This window comes from Fonsecaea nubica (genome assembly GCF_001646965.1).
Source record: "Fonsecaea nubica strain CBS 269.64 chromosome Unknown Scaff85, whole genome shotgun sequence".
Lineage (NCBI taxonomy): Eukaryota > Fungi > Ascomycota > Eurotiomycetes > Chaetothyriales > Herpotrichiellaceae > Fonsecaea > Fonsecaea nubica.
The window spans coordinates 88,745-103,473 of NW_019173758.1; the positions used below are offsets into that span (position 1 = coordinate 88,745).

The 14,729-nt window shown below is 52.1% G+C and overlaps 6 protein-coding genes across 6 annotated transcripts; 4 read left to right on the forward strand and 2 right to left on the reverse strand.

The window, feature by feature from the left end:
- Positions 1 to 201: 201 nt before the first annotated feature.
- AYO20_09357 (hypothetical protein) lies at positions 202 to 1,086 on the reverse strand (the record flags this gene model as incomplete). The annotated part of the gene is made up of 1 exon (XM_022647628.1): positions 202 to 1,086. One exon carries the CDS (start codon positions 1,084 to 1,086, stop codon positions 202 to 204), a length of 885 nt encoding a protein of 294 aa, XP_022496420.1.
- Positions 1,087 to 1,452: 366 nt separating this feature from the next.
- On the forward strand, positions 1,453 to 2,336 carry AYO20_09358 (hypothetical protein; the record flags this gene model as incomplete). The annotated part of the gene is made up of 3 exons (XM_022647629.1): positions 1,453 to 1,483; positions 1,548 to 2,020; positions 2,088 to 2,336. 3 exons carry the CDS (start codon positions 1,453 to 1,455, stop codon positions 2,334 to 2,336), a joined length of 753 nt encoding a protein of 250 aa, XP_022496421.1.
- A 222-nt stretch (positions 2,337 to 2,558) lies between these two features.
- Positions 2,559 to 6,449, reverse strand: AYO20_09359 (hypothetical protein; the record flags this gene model as incomplete). The annotated part of the gene is made up of 1 exon (XM_022647630.1): positions 2,559 to 6,449. The coding sequence occupies one exon, from the start codon at positions 6,447 to 6,449 to the stop codon at positions 2,559 to 2,561; it is 3,891 nt and encodes a 1,296-aa protein (XP_022496422.1).
- Positions 6,450 to 7,140: 691 nt separating this feature from the next.
- Positions 7,141 to 8,645, forward strand: AYO20_09360 (S-(hydroxymethyl)glutathione dehydrogenase; the record flags this gene model as incomplete). The annotated part of the gene is made up of 7 exons (XM_022647631.1): positions 7,141 to 7,164; positions 7,224 to 7,238; positions 7,298 to 7,412; positions 7,463 to 7,598; positions 7,651 to 8,305; positions 8,380 to 8,477; positions 8,534 to 8,645. 7 exons carry the CDS (start codon positions 7,141 to 7,143, stop codon positions 8,643 to 8,645), a joined length of 1,155 nt encoding a protein of 384 aa, XP_022496423.1.
- A 1,192-nt stretch (positions 8,646 to 9,837) lies between these two features.
- AYO20_09361 (hypothetical protein) lies at positions 9,838 to 11,061 on the forward strand (the record flags this gene model as incomplete). The annotated part of the gene is made up of 3 exons (XM_022647632.1): positions 9,838 to 9,973; positions 10,022 to 10,697; positions 10,782 to 11,061. 3 exons carry the CDS (start codon positions 9,838 to 9,840, stop codon positions 11,059 to 11,061), a joined length of 1,092 nt encoding a protein of 363 aa, XP_022496424.1.
- A 302-nt stretch (positions 11,062 to 11,363) lies between these two features.
- On the forward strand, positions 11,364 to 12,731 carry AYO20_09362 (tubulin gamma chain; the record flags this gene model as incomplete). The annotated part of the gene is made up of 1 exon (XM_022647633.1): positions 11,364 to 12,731. The coding sequence occupies one exon, from the start codon at positions 11,364 to 11,366 to the stop codon at positions 12,729 to 12,731; it is 1,368 nt and encodes a 455-aa protein (XP_022496425.1).
- Between the last annotated feature and the right edge of the window lie 1,998 nt (positions 12,732 to 14,729).

A 14,729-nucleotide genomic window follows, 5' to 3' on the forward strand; every position in this document is an offset into this window, starting at 1 on the left:
GCAATTGCACCAGAAACATCGGCGCACTTGATCAATTGTGCGTACGTCTAGTCCAACCCTCTCCTTCACGGATCGTTATTGTAAAATTCCATCGCTTGAACGCATCACAGATAGCCCCCGTCTATTTGATCTATATCTATACTCTATGTCTATATTCGTCTTTGCCATGAATCGTTACCCTCTTGCCCAAAGAAGGAAATCCTAACACTCAAAGTCCCACATGTCCAGCAACTTGTCCATACCGTCCTCTTGCCCGGTAGCGTCATCTTCGCTGTCCTCGGCGGCGGCGAAAATCTTCTTGGGGATCTTGTACTCCACCACAGGTGGTTTCTTCTCCTTCTTCTTGAATTCACTCTCGAGCAGGGTAGCGTAACCGTGGTCAAGAAAATCCTCGAGGTTGTACTGCTGTTTTGTGAACTGCTCGGATATGATCCGGGCAATGCTCGCTACTGTGGGGTGGTAGTGTGACTGGCAGGTCTCCAGTTCCCACAGGGAGGAGTCGATGGCATTGGTGAGCTGTGGATTCGGTTCGTTCGGGTCGAACGGGTCGTTGCCCAGGTTGTGTTTGAACTTGGTGTAGGGAGGGTATGGATTGCGGTGGATCATGAAGGTCGTGGTGGGGTGCTGTTTGAGAAGGTTGTAGATGAAGGGGATTATGGCCACGATGCCGGATGGAGGGGCAAAGAGACAGAGACGCGAGAGGCGCTTGATGAAACTGGCAATGGTTGCTGCCGGCAAGTGGTTTGTCGGAGACAGGAAGATATCGAGGTGCCGCAGCACCCGACTGCGGTATTTGCTGTGTAGCAGATCTCGGTCAAGAAGGGCATACAGTCGAGGGTAGAAGGAGGGGTAGTCGAGGTTCTTTGTGGTGATGAGGTGGAAGAGGCCCGTGAGCGCCGGCACCGCGAGACTCAGGTCTCTCATGTCAAGACTGTCGGTGAAGAAATCCATGAGAATTTCAGGACGGCGGAGGCTGTCGATGGCCTCGGGCGATTGAAGCTGCTTGAGCAATTGCTTCCGCTGTGGTACCGTCATAGGAGCAGCAATTTGGGCCGCGTACGAGTCCGTGGCCGTTGACGAAGGCATGGTGGGCAGAGGCTGCTGAACAAAAGCGAAAGTGAATGAGAGCGATGGAGAACAGATGCCCTCGAAATGAAAGATGTGAAAAATCACCACCCCTCCGTGCTTAATGCGGCCGTTCTGCCCTTGTCCTCACTCTCCCAATGTGTGTGTTAACATGCGGTGACATGCGGCATTGCGGTTCCCTGGCCCCAGCCCCTCTTCGCCTCGAAACATTTTTTGATGGCGCCAATTTATTGCCAAGAACTAGTCCACACACGGACTAGCGCAATCAGACCTCAATTGCAAGCTCTCGTCGCCGTGCGCCGGACCACCAAACTTCTAACGTCAGGAGCTTTCAGGTCGACTGTTCAGGCAACAAACACCACAACAATGGCGTCTAGACTGGCGAGGAGTGCTGCTGGTAAGTCACGCACATGCACTGGAGCTCGACATGGTCCAAAGCAGAGCTGACATCAAAATTCTAGGAGCTAGCAAACTCCGCGCATCGACTTCTCTCCCAATCCGTGCCCTTCCAACCCTCACTGCCAGCACGCCCTTGACCTCGATCCGTCATCAATCCTCCTCGAACGTGCCCTCGCAAGATCCGAAAAAGACAGCTCAATCCATCGTCGATGCTCTCCCAGGGTCTTCCCTCGCCAGCAAAACCGCCATTCTCTCCGCAGGCGCTGGAATCTCAGTCTGGGCAATCAGCAATGAGCTCTACGTCGTAAACGAGGAGAGCGTCATCGCTTTCTGTCTGCTGTCCGTCTTCTACGGCATCTTTAAATACACCGGCCCCATGTACAAGGACTGGGCGGATGGCCAAGTGCAGAAAATCAAGGATTTGTTGAATGAGGCGAGAACGAACCATGCCAGTGCCATTAAAGAGCGGATTGAGGATGTCAAGCCTTTGAACAATGTGGTCGAGATTACGAAGCAGCTGTTTGATGTTTCCAAGGTAAGGCATCGAAACCCGAGATCCACTTCCCCTTGCCCATATACAGTGGTTGATGGTTCATTTCTAGGAAACTGCAAGACTCGAAGCTCAGGCTTTCGAACTCGAGCAAAAAACCGCTCTGGCTGCCGAAGCCAAGAACGTTCTCGACAGCTGGGTCCGTTATGAGGGCCAGGTCAAACAACGACAACAGAAGGAGTTGGCCGACAGCATTATCGCCAAGGTTACCAAGGAGCTCGAGAATCCCAAGGTTTTGCAGCAGATTTTGAACCAGTCGGTGGCGGATGTTGAGAGGTTGGTGGCTAGCAAGAGCCAGTAGACGAGGAGCCCAGATTGTTGACGATGCGAGGTGGTACGTTTCCAAGAGTGCCTTGGAAGGGGGACGCGGTGCACTGGCATTCAAATGTTGTACATAAAATACCTCTCTTTAGAAGTCTGGAGGAAAAGAGCACATCAATTTCACCCGTCTATCTATCATAGCCGTCGGTCCAAGTCCAAGTCTGAACAGTCAAGTCACCTTCCAACGCCTCGCTGGACGGTATCAAACAACTAAGTACTTCTCTGTCACTTCTCTAGCCATCTCCGAATTCCCGTTCAGAGCATACATCGTCTGAATGGCATACGCCGCTTCCATCGTAAAGTCCTTGTGTTTCGTTTCTGTGTTTGCTTCGCTCTCCGCACGTGCTGTAGTGGCAGTGGCTTCAGTGGCTGAGAGCGGATCAGAAGGGACTGTGAGGGATAGCATCTTCTCGTATGCCCGCACGGCGAGATCCGACAGGCCCAGCATGTGCCAGCATCTTGCGCGGTTGAACGCTAACTCTCGCTCAATCAGCAGCTCCAGGCCGTTCATGTCCTGTGCGGTCACATGGTCTGCGTCACCATCACTGTTCTGGTGTTCTTGCAACAGCTTTCGCGCCCACCGTCTCCTCGCATCGGCATAGTCCTCAAAGAATGCCCAGCCCTGCAGCAACCACATGTGGCGGTTCTCGCTGTGCTTTCTGAGCGTCTCGTGCATATAGCTCAGTGAAATACTGAGGAATAACGAGGGGTTTTCAGGACTGAGAGAAAGGGCACGAAAAAAATATGACAGGGCACTAGAGAAGTCACCGCCTGCGTACAGCACATGGCCGTACAACGTTAGAAGATCGACACTCATTTCCTTCAACTTTGTGATATCTTGATGTTGATTCTGCTGGCTCTGCACGACATTTGGGTGAGAACGAGGCGATCCTTCAGCGTCGTCCCTGTTGTGCGAAGGGAAATCCGTCCTACCCTGCCGCATGAACTCCGGCACCGCTCCATAACCTTCTGGTTGATAATCAATCGGCAAGTTTGCGTCCATTTGCACAATTTGTTTGAAAAGGAATTGTTGCGAGGCGCGGTTGCGAAAGACGGCACCGGGCCGAGCGAAGACCATGTTCATGGCAGCAAAGAGACGATATACGTCAGAGTTAAATTGAAATGTTCGCAGAAACCATCGTAGCACAATGTTGGACAAGGCCTTGTCATCTTGTAAGGCAAGAGTGCAAGCGAGATATGTGATATAGATATGCAGGAGCGCTTGTTGGTCTTGGTTCCAAACCACACAATCCAATGCAGCATTGATAATGGTGTAGCAGCGATACTGGGCGTCTGCCTCGGGGGATCGAGCCAGGAGGAGAGCATACTCGAGAAAAACATCCAGCCAGTTTGAAAAGGCGATTTCACGATATTCAGTAGTCATGGACGATTCGACGGTAGGGATGGGGAAATCTTGATCCACTTCGACGACGTCTTGTCCATTTCCTTGCTCTCTCTCCCATCTTTGGCGTGAGCCAGCATTGGGAGATTCCCGGTAAATGCCGTCCGAGGAATGATTTTTCTCCTTGGAGTAAAACAGGCGGTTGCTTCGGAAATCCGTGATGAGGGAGTCAGCACAGTCCATCCAGGTATTCCTTGCTATTTCGTCGCCGGCCCTCATGGCTTCTGAGTTGTAGACCAGCTCGCTGTAGAGTCTGTTGATCGTTTCTGTTCGGTGGGTCTCTCTTTCTTCTGCATTCATTCGTTTCGTCCTGGTTTTGGCTTGCGCCCGTGACCGTGGTGGCTCCCGATCCTTTCTCCTGCGTGCCACATTCTGGGCCGTCTGTCTGGCGATCTCACCGTCCATTGTTGGCAGCATTGCGGGCCTGGTTTGACCAAGTTGAAACTCCTCGCGTAACTCCTCGTATTCATCTTCCGTCCCTTCTGTCTCTTGATAGTTTGTCCCTTCTGTTAGCATCGATAGTGCCTTTCGGGTCCTGTACGTCCTCTTCTTTTTGTGGAGTTTGTTCTCGATACGATCAACTGGTGTGCCACCAACAGCCTCGCCAGGAAGGTTGAATGCTTCCTTGAGAGCCTTCTCTGCTTCCTCACGAGCCAGACGTTGTTCTTTGCGCTCGTATTTGCGTCGTTCAGTCTTAGGAAGTAGGCTGTCAGCCACACGAACAGCTTCACGAGCATTCTCCATTGCCTTTTCTTTGTCACCAAATTCGGCGTAGAGCCTCGAAAGGTGCGTCCGTGCTTCGACACATTTTTCATCTCCAGCCTTGGCCTCTTCATAGCACTCGACTGCCTGTAGCTTGTCGCCGCAGACATAGGAGGTGGCTGCGATACCCAACCAAAACTCTGTGTGTGAATATGCGTTGGTGTCCTTCAGAGCCTCATAATAACGCAGTGCCTGGTCGTATTCTTGGGCTTCCTGCAGGGCTTGGGCAACCTCTAGGAATATATCTGGGTAATCATACACAATTGCGCCCTGATCCCTGGCTTCCGGTTCAAGCCATTCAAAATGTGCCAGGGCCTCGTCCAAGGCATTCTGGCCCTGCTTGAGACGGAGGATCCCTAATCTAGCTCTCAGTTCCAAGGGAAGTCCTAGACCATAAGCGTCCGGAGAATATTTGCCGGGTATAAACTCAGGCACCAACACTCGTCGCGGTTCATCTTCTGAGTCAAACTCTCGGTCGTCATCAGTAAAATAATCCCAGTAGACCTCTTGTTCTCGCCCTAAAAGCCACCTCGATAACTGCTTGAGAGATCTTAAAGCATTCGTGATAGCTACATCAGGAGGTTCTTCCAGAGAAAGGATTTGCGCGTAGACCAGAATGTCGGCCCAGGTGAATGACTCCTGGCCCTCAAATCCATTTTCCCGGTAGTAACTCAGGGTGTCCTCGTAGAATTGTTTCGCTCTTTCGAGATCCCTTGTTTCAATGCATATTTCGGCAATCTGTCTCAAGACGCTAGAATTCCGAGGCATCCGTTCCAGGATAGCTTCCAGGTCTTTCAAAGCTTTATTGTAATTTGACAGCTCTCTGCTGACGGCTGCTCGTTGAAAGCGGGCTTCCAGGTGGTTCCGGTCTGTGTGGATGATTCGTGCATAGCAGTAACTGGCTTGCTGCAAGGCAGTCTCTCGCTTCCCCTTGGACCTTTGGAGACAGGCGTTAGCCGCTTGAATCCATACTTCCGGATCTGTTGGTATAGTGTGTGCACCGCTAAAAAGTGCAGCAATGGCCTTTTCGTCTTCGTCCCGAGAGAAGTATATCTCGGAGAGTAGGGCATGAGCAGAATAGATTTCTGGATTAATCGCAATAGCCTGCAAGACTAGGTCAAGCGCTTTGTCACTGTCTCGATCATCAATGAAGGCCGTCGTAGCCTGGCCATAGAGTTCGTTGAATTCCGGCCCAGGGTCGATCGCTGCCCGTGGGCCAATTTTCATCCCTTTGCTCCAACCACCCCGAGGACCCGTCCCCTTCTTGCGTCGCTTCCTGGGCTGGTTACCTGACGATGCCAACTTCGGTCGACCTCGCTTCCGTGTTGTAGAGATAGGTGGGCCATCTGCGACCAAGTCCGAAGGTAGTCCGGGGATGTCGTAATCGTCAACAGAAGTATCACTATCTTCTTCGACAGGGGACCGCCTCGTGCCCAGCAGTTGCTCTTCACTCTGACTCGATCGCCCATCATGAGAGATGCCCGGATGGTGCAGCTTGGTGGCGGGGAACGGAATGTAGCCTTCAGCGTTATCCTGAGGTCTGTGGGCTGAAAACGGAGACGCATGCTGCGGCTGATCCAGAGACAGCTGGGGATAAGAGGGGGGATTTAGCACGTATGAATCAGATGCGAGAAGTGGCTGAGAGAATGCAAAGCTGTCCTCGGACCGTGACGCCGGGTGCGGCAGAAAGGATGCATGCTCGTGGAAAACAACTCGTCTTGCAGACAAGGTCTGGTGCAGTAACGTTGACCTATGCAGCGAGCCGGGTGCGGGTGGATGGTGAGGCCATTCTCGAAGAGGGCTCACAGGGCCAAGAGGCAGCATTCCATCTGGTCCGACTGAAGGGTTGACAGTCGTCGTGTAGTGAGGAGTAGACGAGGAGCCATCACCTGTCGCATGTGACGACCCCTGAAGGCTCAAGTTGTTCATCTCGCATGGCTATGCATCTGTCATCAGCCTTGTGTGGATCTGGCGACGCGTAGGTTTGGTGGTGTTTGGGATTGTCAAACTTTTTTGCGGCAGTAAAAGCAGAGACTCCGTTGGATAGTCTCAGTTAACCCGATCGGGCAATTTACTCCGAGGTGTGCGAGACGAGCAAAAGAACGAGCAAGGATGAGTAAGACAAACAAGGGTTGGCACCATTGGAAGATTGAAGCCGACCAACCCATGGTACGCAGGAGAGACTCTAGGAACTTCTACTGTTGCTACCAACCACCGCTACCAGGGGCCCTTCACTTGTCACATTTTCCACATTCGGGGCCACCCAATTGATCTGCACATACACATCGCCCAAGACGGCGAAGAACAAGGACTCTCGCCAGGACTTATGAATAGCCGTATCTATAACGAAAAGTGGCCGGGTGGGGGGGTCTCGGATGGTGCTCTGCAGTTCTCTTCTGCACATCCGATGCCTTCTCGACCGGCCCCTCTTCAGCATTATCATCATAGTTACGTGAACCCCACCTCAAAGAAGGCCGCTCGCTCACTTGAAAAACAACAGCCTCCCCACACCCGGCATGTTGAAGGCTTCTCCTTTCTGACATTTCCGTGTTTCCTCTACACTCTCATTGTGGACTGCAGCCTTTGTTGAAACCAGCTTTCTCCGACCCAATCCATCAAAATGCCTGCCGACACTGTTGGAAAGGTGATGTCCAATGCTCCAAGATCCCCATGGGTTCATGTGCTGACTCTTCCCGTTGCCAGACTATTACTTGCAAGGTAAACACTGGCCTTCTTCTCCCGTCTCCCCCGACCAGAGAATTCCTAACTCTGTCCAGGCTGCCGTTGCCTGGGAGGCTGGCAAGGACCTTTCCATCGAAGACGTTGAAGTTGCTCCACCCAAAGCCCACGAAGTCCGCATCCAGATCTACTACACGGGAGTTTGTCACACAGGTATGCTGCACCTGCTGCGGGTAAGAATCGGGAACTGAAAGAGATGCCAGATGCGTATACCCTTTCCGGGAAGGACCCGGAGGGCGCGTTCCCTGTCGTTCTGGGACACGAGGGCGCAGGTATCGTCGAATCAGTGGGTGAAGGTGTCACATCCGTGAAGCCTGGGGATCATGTTGTTGCGCTCTAGTACGTCCAGCTCCTCTCCTGCGCCGTCCAACATGAAACTTACCTCTGGCAGCACCCCGGAATGTAAAGAATGCAAATTCTGCATATCCGGCAAGACCAATTTGTGCGGGAAGATCCGGGCTACACAGGGCAGAGGTGTGATGCCAGACGGTACCTCGAGGTTCAAGTGCAAAGGCAAAGACCTTCTGCATTTCATGGGCACTTCAACTTTCTCCCAGTACACGGTCGTCGCCGACATTTCCGTCGTGGCTATCACCGATAAGGCTCCGATGGACCGCACATGCTTGCTTGGCTGTGGCATCACCACCGGCTACGGGGCAGCAGTGATCACCGCCAACGTGGAGAAGGGCTCCAACGTTGCTATTTTTGGCGCTGGCTGTGTTGGTCTTTCCGTCATCCAAGGTGCCGTTAAGAACCAAGCGGGCAAGATTATTGTGGTGGACGTCAATGACAAGAAGAAAGAATGGGCTGAGAAGTTTGGCGCCACAGACTTTGTCAACCCAACCCAGCTGAACGGCCAGACCATCCAGGAGAAGTTGATTGAAATGACAGATGGTGGGTGCGACTACACCTTTGATTGCACTGGAAACGTCCAAGTCATGAGAGCTGCTCTCGAAGCATGCCACAAGGGCTGGGGCCAATCCATCATCATTGGTGTTGCCCCTGCCGGCGCTGAAATCTCCACGAGACCCTTCCAACTGGTCACGGTAGGTTCTCATTCTCTTGCGCATGCTGAGAAGCTGCGCGGCATTGGCACAAATAGACTGACAAACCTTTCCAGGGCCGTGTCTGGCGAGGCTGTGCATTTGGCGGCGTCAAAGGTCGCACTCAACTTCCAGGACTTGTTCAAGATTACATGGATGGAAAACTCAAAGTCAAGTAAGTGCCCTCGAACCCCTCGGTCCGCGTCTGTTCATCTCTGACCGCTTGCACAGCGAGTTCATTACGCACCGCCAGCCTCTTGACAAAATCAACGATGCGTTCCATGACATGCATGCTGGAGACTGCATCCGATGTGTAGTGGACATGGGCGCAAAACAAGGGTGACTACACTCGGGGGAAAGCAAACTTTGAACTGTGATGAAATGAAATTTCAAGAAGCCTACATGTAGTCCGCGTCGCGGTTCCGATGGTGGACGAGAGATGCTCAGTATTGATGGCGCCGGGGATACGAAAAGAAAATACCTTCTCATGTATCTTGAGGATCGAACATAGCAGACCTGCCTTCTTTCAACCAAATCAAGTCAAAACAAATCAAGTCAAAACAAGCCCAGTATTGCTGTCTGTTGGTCCTCGGACAGCTCACTATCACCACACCACATGAGGTTGTTCCCCGCATCACCGATCAGATGGCAGTACTCATCAAGTGTGTCTCTTCTCCTCTCACCGATACGTGCCACCACTCCCGAGCAACCACATGCAAGACATTCCTTCTTCCGAAGCAGAGGTTGCGTGCTTGAATGCCAAGGCAGATCTCCGAGTGCTTGCACTTGTAACTTCGGCATTTGAAAATCCGCAGTCATGACCGGCAAATCGAACATAGAAAAACCAAACGGAGCAAAGGACTGGGCGCGAGAGCCACCCCTGATGGTGGCCTGTCGGTCTCTCGGTGTCTCGGTCCGAAAGAAACCTGGACCAGTGAGCGCACGTGGCAGATATTTCCCGAGAGCTTTAATACTTATAAGTACCTAGTTAGATGCCGGTGTGAGGCTTGATTATAGTTTGGTGGTTGCGCAAGAACTCCGGCACCCCCGAGGAAACCCCTTCGTGCCCCTTTGGACTGCCCCCCAATCATTCGATGGCCTTTCAAGCATGCCTAAAACTTCCTTCCATGCTCTGGATTCCAGGAGTGGCTGACCCGCTACAGCGACCATTTGGCGGTCTGGAATGCGCACGGGGCCTTTCAAGTCAAAACAATGAATCTTAGAAAGCCGGCGTTTATTGACCCTGTCTTCTATCCCCGAGCTCTTCAAACACGTCTACATCTTACACCTTCAGTGTCACTTCTAAGCTACCATCACTCGCCGTCTTTCTCTCCTGCTCATGGTCAATCAAACATGGCCCAATAGCGCTCAACCCTCATCGGCAATATTTGGTTGATTTTGAGGTCATCGCCTTACCACCATTAATGTCGCCGTCATCTTGACTAGCCGCCGCTTTCACAAAGCCCCGTTGTTTCCTTGTATTCCCCCTCAAATTTAGAAACTCGTCCGTTACCGAGGCCAGACGACATTTCAAGATGCGGCGTCATGTTCCCGATCACCAACAGCTCACAGCGCCGCTACTGAGCAAGGATTTGGCCCAGCCGATGAATGAGCGATCCGAATATGGAACTCAAGGTCCAAATCAAACCATCGCCTTGGATTTTCCTCCGGGTTTGTCCTTGTATCCTGTGCATCGGCATGGCTTCTGATAGTCAACAGCAAGCTGGACATGGGCCAAACCATACAGTGGCAAGCAGTCTCTGCCTCAAACCATCGCACATAGAGGCTTCAAGGCCGAACACCCTGAAAACACCCTGGACTCTTTCAAAGGTGCCGTGCAAGTTGGTGCCCATGCACTCGAGACTGACATTCATTTGTCCAAGGACAATGTGGTTGTTCTCTCTCACGACGCAGATCTGAAGCGGTGCTTTGGCGAGAAAGAAAAAATAATCGACTGTGACTGGGACTATTTGAGTACCCTTCGCACGACCAAGGCCCCTCACGTACCTATGCCACGTCTCCGAGACTTACTTGAATACGTTGCGCAGCCGGGCATGGAGCATATTTGGCTGTTGCTCGATATCAAATTGGACAACAACTCGGACGATGTAATGAGACTGATAGCACAAACCCTGGCGTCGGTGGATCCTGGTCAACAGGCCTGGAAGGAAAGGGTGGTTCTCGGCATCTGGGCTGCCAAATTCCTGCCTCTATGCATGAAATATTGCCCAGGATACCCGATATCACACATTGGATTCTCGACCATCTACGCCAGGCAGTTCCTGAAGGTCCCGAATGTGTCGTTCAACATGCTACAGAAGAGCCTTTTTGGTCCTTTGGGTGCCCGATTTATGAGCGATGTACACAAAGCCAATCGCCCGCTCTATGCTTGGACGTAAGTTTTCGCAGACATGCCCAAAGCCACGACCTCTGCTTGAACATACCTCGAAGAATATCACTAACGTAACGGTGACGGCAGTGTCAATGACCCCAATCTCATGAAATGGTGCATCCAACACAATATACAGGGAGTCATTACGGATGATCCTAAAACATTCAAGAAGATTTGCGACGAGTGGGACGAGCAAAGAGAACCAGAAGCCAAAATCACCTGGGTCCAGTGTCTCTACACATTGTGGGTATGGATTATGATCGCAATTTTCTCAAGACGCTTCAGGCGCAAATTCCCAGAGACGGTGGAGCATTTCATTCAACAGAATAATCTGAGATTGAAATCTGTCGACACCATCAAGGAGTAATGACCCGCCATCATTTGAAAAGCTATCGGATAGACTGTGGATAAAGGCAAGGTTCCTGGTTTTGTGACATGGTAGAATACCATGGCAAGACGGGACATCACACTTTGTACAAGTTTTATAGAATCAAGAGATTTTGTATTGGTGCTAATGTGTGCTGGACGACAACCCCTTGCTCTGACTGCTTAAAGCCCCACACCCCACATCCGGACGCGTGAAATTTACGCGTTGGTTGACGTCCAATTTGTTATTTGCCTGTATCAACTGCCATCCACCCGCCTTGCAACTGCACCGGTCTCGTAACAATGCCTCGCGAAATTATCACCATCCAAGCAGGCCAGTGCGGTAACGCAATCGGCTCCCGATTCTGGCAACAACTATGTCAAGAGCATGGGATCTCTCGCGATGGAAACCTCGAGGACTTTGCTACCGAAGGCGGTGACCGCAAAGATGTCTTCTTCTACCAGAGCGACGACACACGTTACATCCCTCGAGCCATCCTCATCGATCTCGAACCACGAGTCATCAATAGCATCCAAAGTGGCCCCTACAAAAACATCTACAACCCGGAGAATTTCTTCATCGGCGAACATGGCATGGGCGCAGGGAATAACTGGGCGGCAGGGTACGCGGCGGGCGAGAGGGTTCAAGAGGAGATTTTTGACATGATTGATCGGGAGGCTGATGGCAGCGACTCGCTCGAGGGATTCATGCTCCTCCATTCGATTGCCGGGGGTACTGGATCGGGCCTCGGGTCATACCTTCTCGAGCGCATGAATGATCGGTTTCCCAAGAAGATTATTCAGACGTACTCAGTGTTTCCAGATACTGCGACGGGCGACGTGGTGGTGAATCCTTACAACAGCTTGCTCACCATGCGGCGGTTGACACAGAACGCCGACTGTGTCGTGGTCCTCGATAATGGTGCGCTATCCAGTATTGCATCAGAAAGACTGCATGTTCAAGAGCCTTCGTTTCAGCAGACGAATCAACTAGTCTCGACAGTCATGTCAGCCTCTACAACGACGCTGAGATATCCTGGATACATGCACAATGATCTAGTTGGAATCATCGCGTCTCTGATTCCTACACCGCGGTGCCACTTCCTGATGACCGCTTATACTCCTTTCACCGGGGACAACGTGGACCAAGCTAAGACCGTGCGAAAAACCACGGTGCTTGACGTGATGCGCCGCTTGCTCCAACCGAAGAATCGAATGGTATCCATCACCCCCTCCAAATCCTCTTGCTACATTTCCATCCTCAACATTATCCAAGGCGAGGCCGACCCAACCGACGTCCACAAATCCCTTCTGCGCATTCGAGAGCGGCGAATGGCAAATTTCATACCCTGGGGTCCAGCCTCGATCCAGGTGGCTTTGACCAAGAAATCTCCATACCTACCAAACACGCATCGAGTTTCAGGTCTCATGCTAGCAAACCACACCAGCGTGGCTACCCTCTTCCGGAGAATAGTGGTGCAGTACGAAAAAATGCGGAAACGAAATGCCTACTTGGAGCAATATAAAAAGGAAGCGCCATTTGCTGAAGGACTCGCCGAATTCGATGAAGCGAAGGAGGTCGTGATGGGCCTGATTGGTGAATATGAGGCGGCAGAGAAGGACGATTACCTTGATCCAGACGCTGGAGAAAAGAAAGTTGAAGGAGCTTAAGGTCGCCGACTCCCGGCCGAAATCCCGACAAAACACATATGGCTGTTGGCGTCGGCCACTGACATGACAGCGAGACGGTGGTCTCTATGATAACCAATCAACCAAACGAGCTCACAGCAGCATGGGCGATGGGGAAGAGAACACTATCTTTCGAAGTGTGTGGGGTGATGATGAAAGCATTGACGGGGAAAGAAATGGTGTTGCCCGCCGATGTCGCATACATATTTGGTCCTCTCCAGCATGATTGTTTGGGCGGGCATTTCCCCTATGCTTGCCCTGGGACTAGATCAGCCCAGCAGAGGCCACGGCAGGAGAAGTGGGAATATGCAGGGTCTCGGCCGCATGTGCAGATCGAGCCCAGCCAGGAAGTTCGGGGCAGTGCCTTCCAACACATGACCCGAAAACTATCAGGTGGAAGAAAGGTTTGTTTGATATGAACTAGTGGGAAAGCTATTTCACGATAACGGTAGATGCCGTTCGCATAAGAGTCCTGGAGTCTAAAAAGGATGGCAGCCACAGATACAACGTTTGTCCCTCGTGCCACCACGCATACCGGACCTGAATGGGAGGCATAGGCGATGTCGCATGCCGCATTCGGAGGAAGCCAACCGGACCGCTTTGGGAGAGGCCCAGACTAATCAGAGCTGCATACCAAGTGAGGAAAGCCGCGTCGCAACCAGCTACAGGTGCCAACAATGCAATTGTGTCAAAGCGGGCTAGTTATTGTTTGTCCATGGGCGTCCGTCGCTTTGAAGGTGCAAGGGCATCCCGATGGGGTCAGCACTGACGAGTGAACAAGCGCACGGGCAGGTCAGAGTCTCCAGCGCTCAGACCGGCGATCTGGACCTCAACCGGGAAAAGGGCGGCTTGGGAGTCATAATGAATTATTGAGGGACTGTTTCCGTCACCGCCGCCCGGATCTGGCGGCTCAAAGGCGAAGAGGACGGAAAGGATGGGGAAAGGAACAGATTGGGAGGATCTGGGATTGTCATGGCTTGTATGAGTTACAGCAGAGCAAGACGTGTATTGTTAAGATGATTTGATCCACGATTTTGATGAAGCCATGCCAGTACCCAATGTAGCGGTTGGGCGGTTGGCTCTTTGGCTGGTGGCTGGGACCTGGCTCGCCGGGTAGCTTTGGCCGCCACGAGACACGAGAGCGCGATAAACCCTCGCAACGACCTGAGCTTATTATTCAATTATGCTATGCGCCATCATCATCATTATTGCCAGCCCATCAGCTCGGACTGAGCGCCTTTGAAAGCTTTTCACTTTCTCTTATTTCTCTCCGATTACGCTCATCCCCCTTCGCCCCTCGTTCCTTCCGACATCCTTGTGCAGTTTTTGTGTCGCTCCTGCCGTGGATTTATCTCGCTCTTGTTCGGCCTCTTTGATTCTTGGAGCTGCCACTGTCTTCCACGGGGTCCCCACTTATTTAGCCCTTACTTGGGCCCCTGGGACCTGGGAACCACTGGTCAGTAGCGGTCGCTGTCACTGTCACTGCTAGAGTTGCCCTGGGCGCTCGCTGGTGGGTGCTAGGTGGCTCAAACTTGGGTCAATTTTGGGTCCCTTTCTCCGTATTTACCATCCACCATCCGCAAATCCGCCATCCACCATACGTTCGTTGTCAAACTCCGAGCCACTGGATCCCCCGTCATACTCAGCTACTCGGTAAGTACGAGGACCACTCGTATATGACCTTCGCCTCAATGTCCTCAAGCAGCCACCTTTGTCACTAGTTCCCACATACCACTAACCACCCCATTAGCCACCTGCTTGCCTCATCTTGTCGCCTTGTCCCCTGGCTTGATTGTCCATCTGACTAGCAAACTCGCTACTACCCAGGCAGTACATTACACGACTCATCTGCACCAACCTCACTATCTCATTCTTCTATCCTCACTTTATCCAACCTCAACCTCATTCCAACAGGCCGCTGAAACCGCACACACATAGCCAGATCATCATCTGCCTTATATCCTCTTGCCTCCCTCTAAT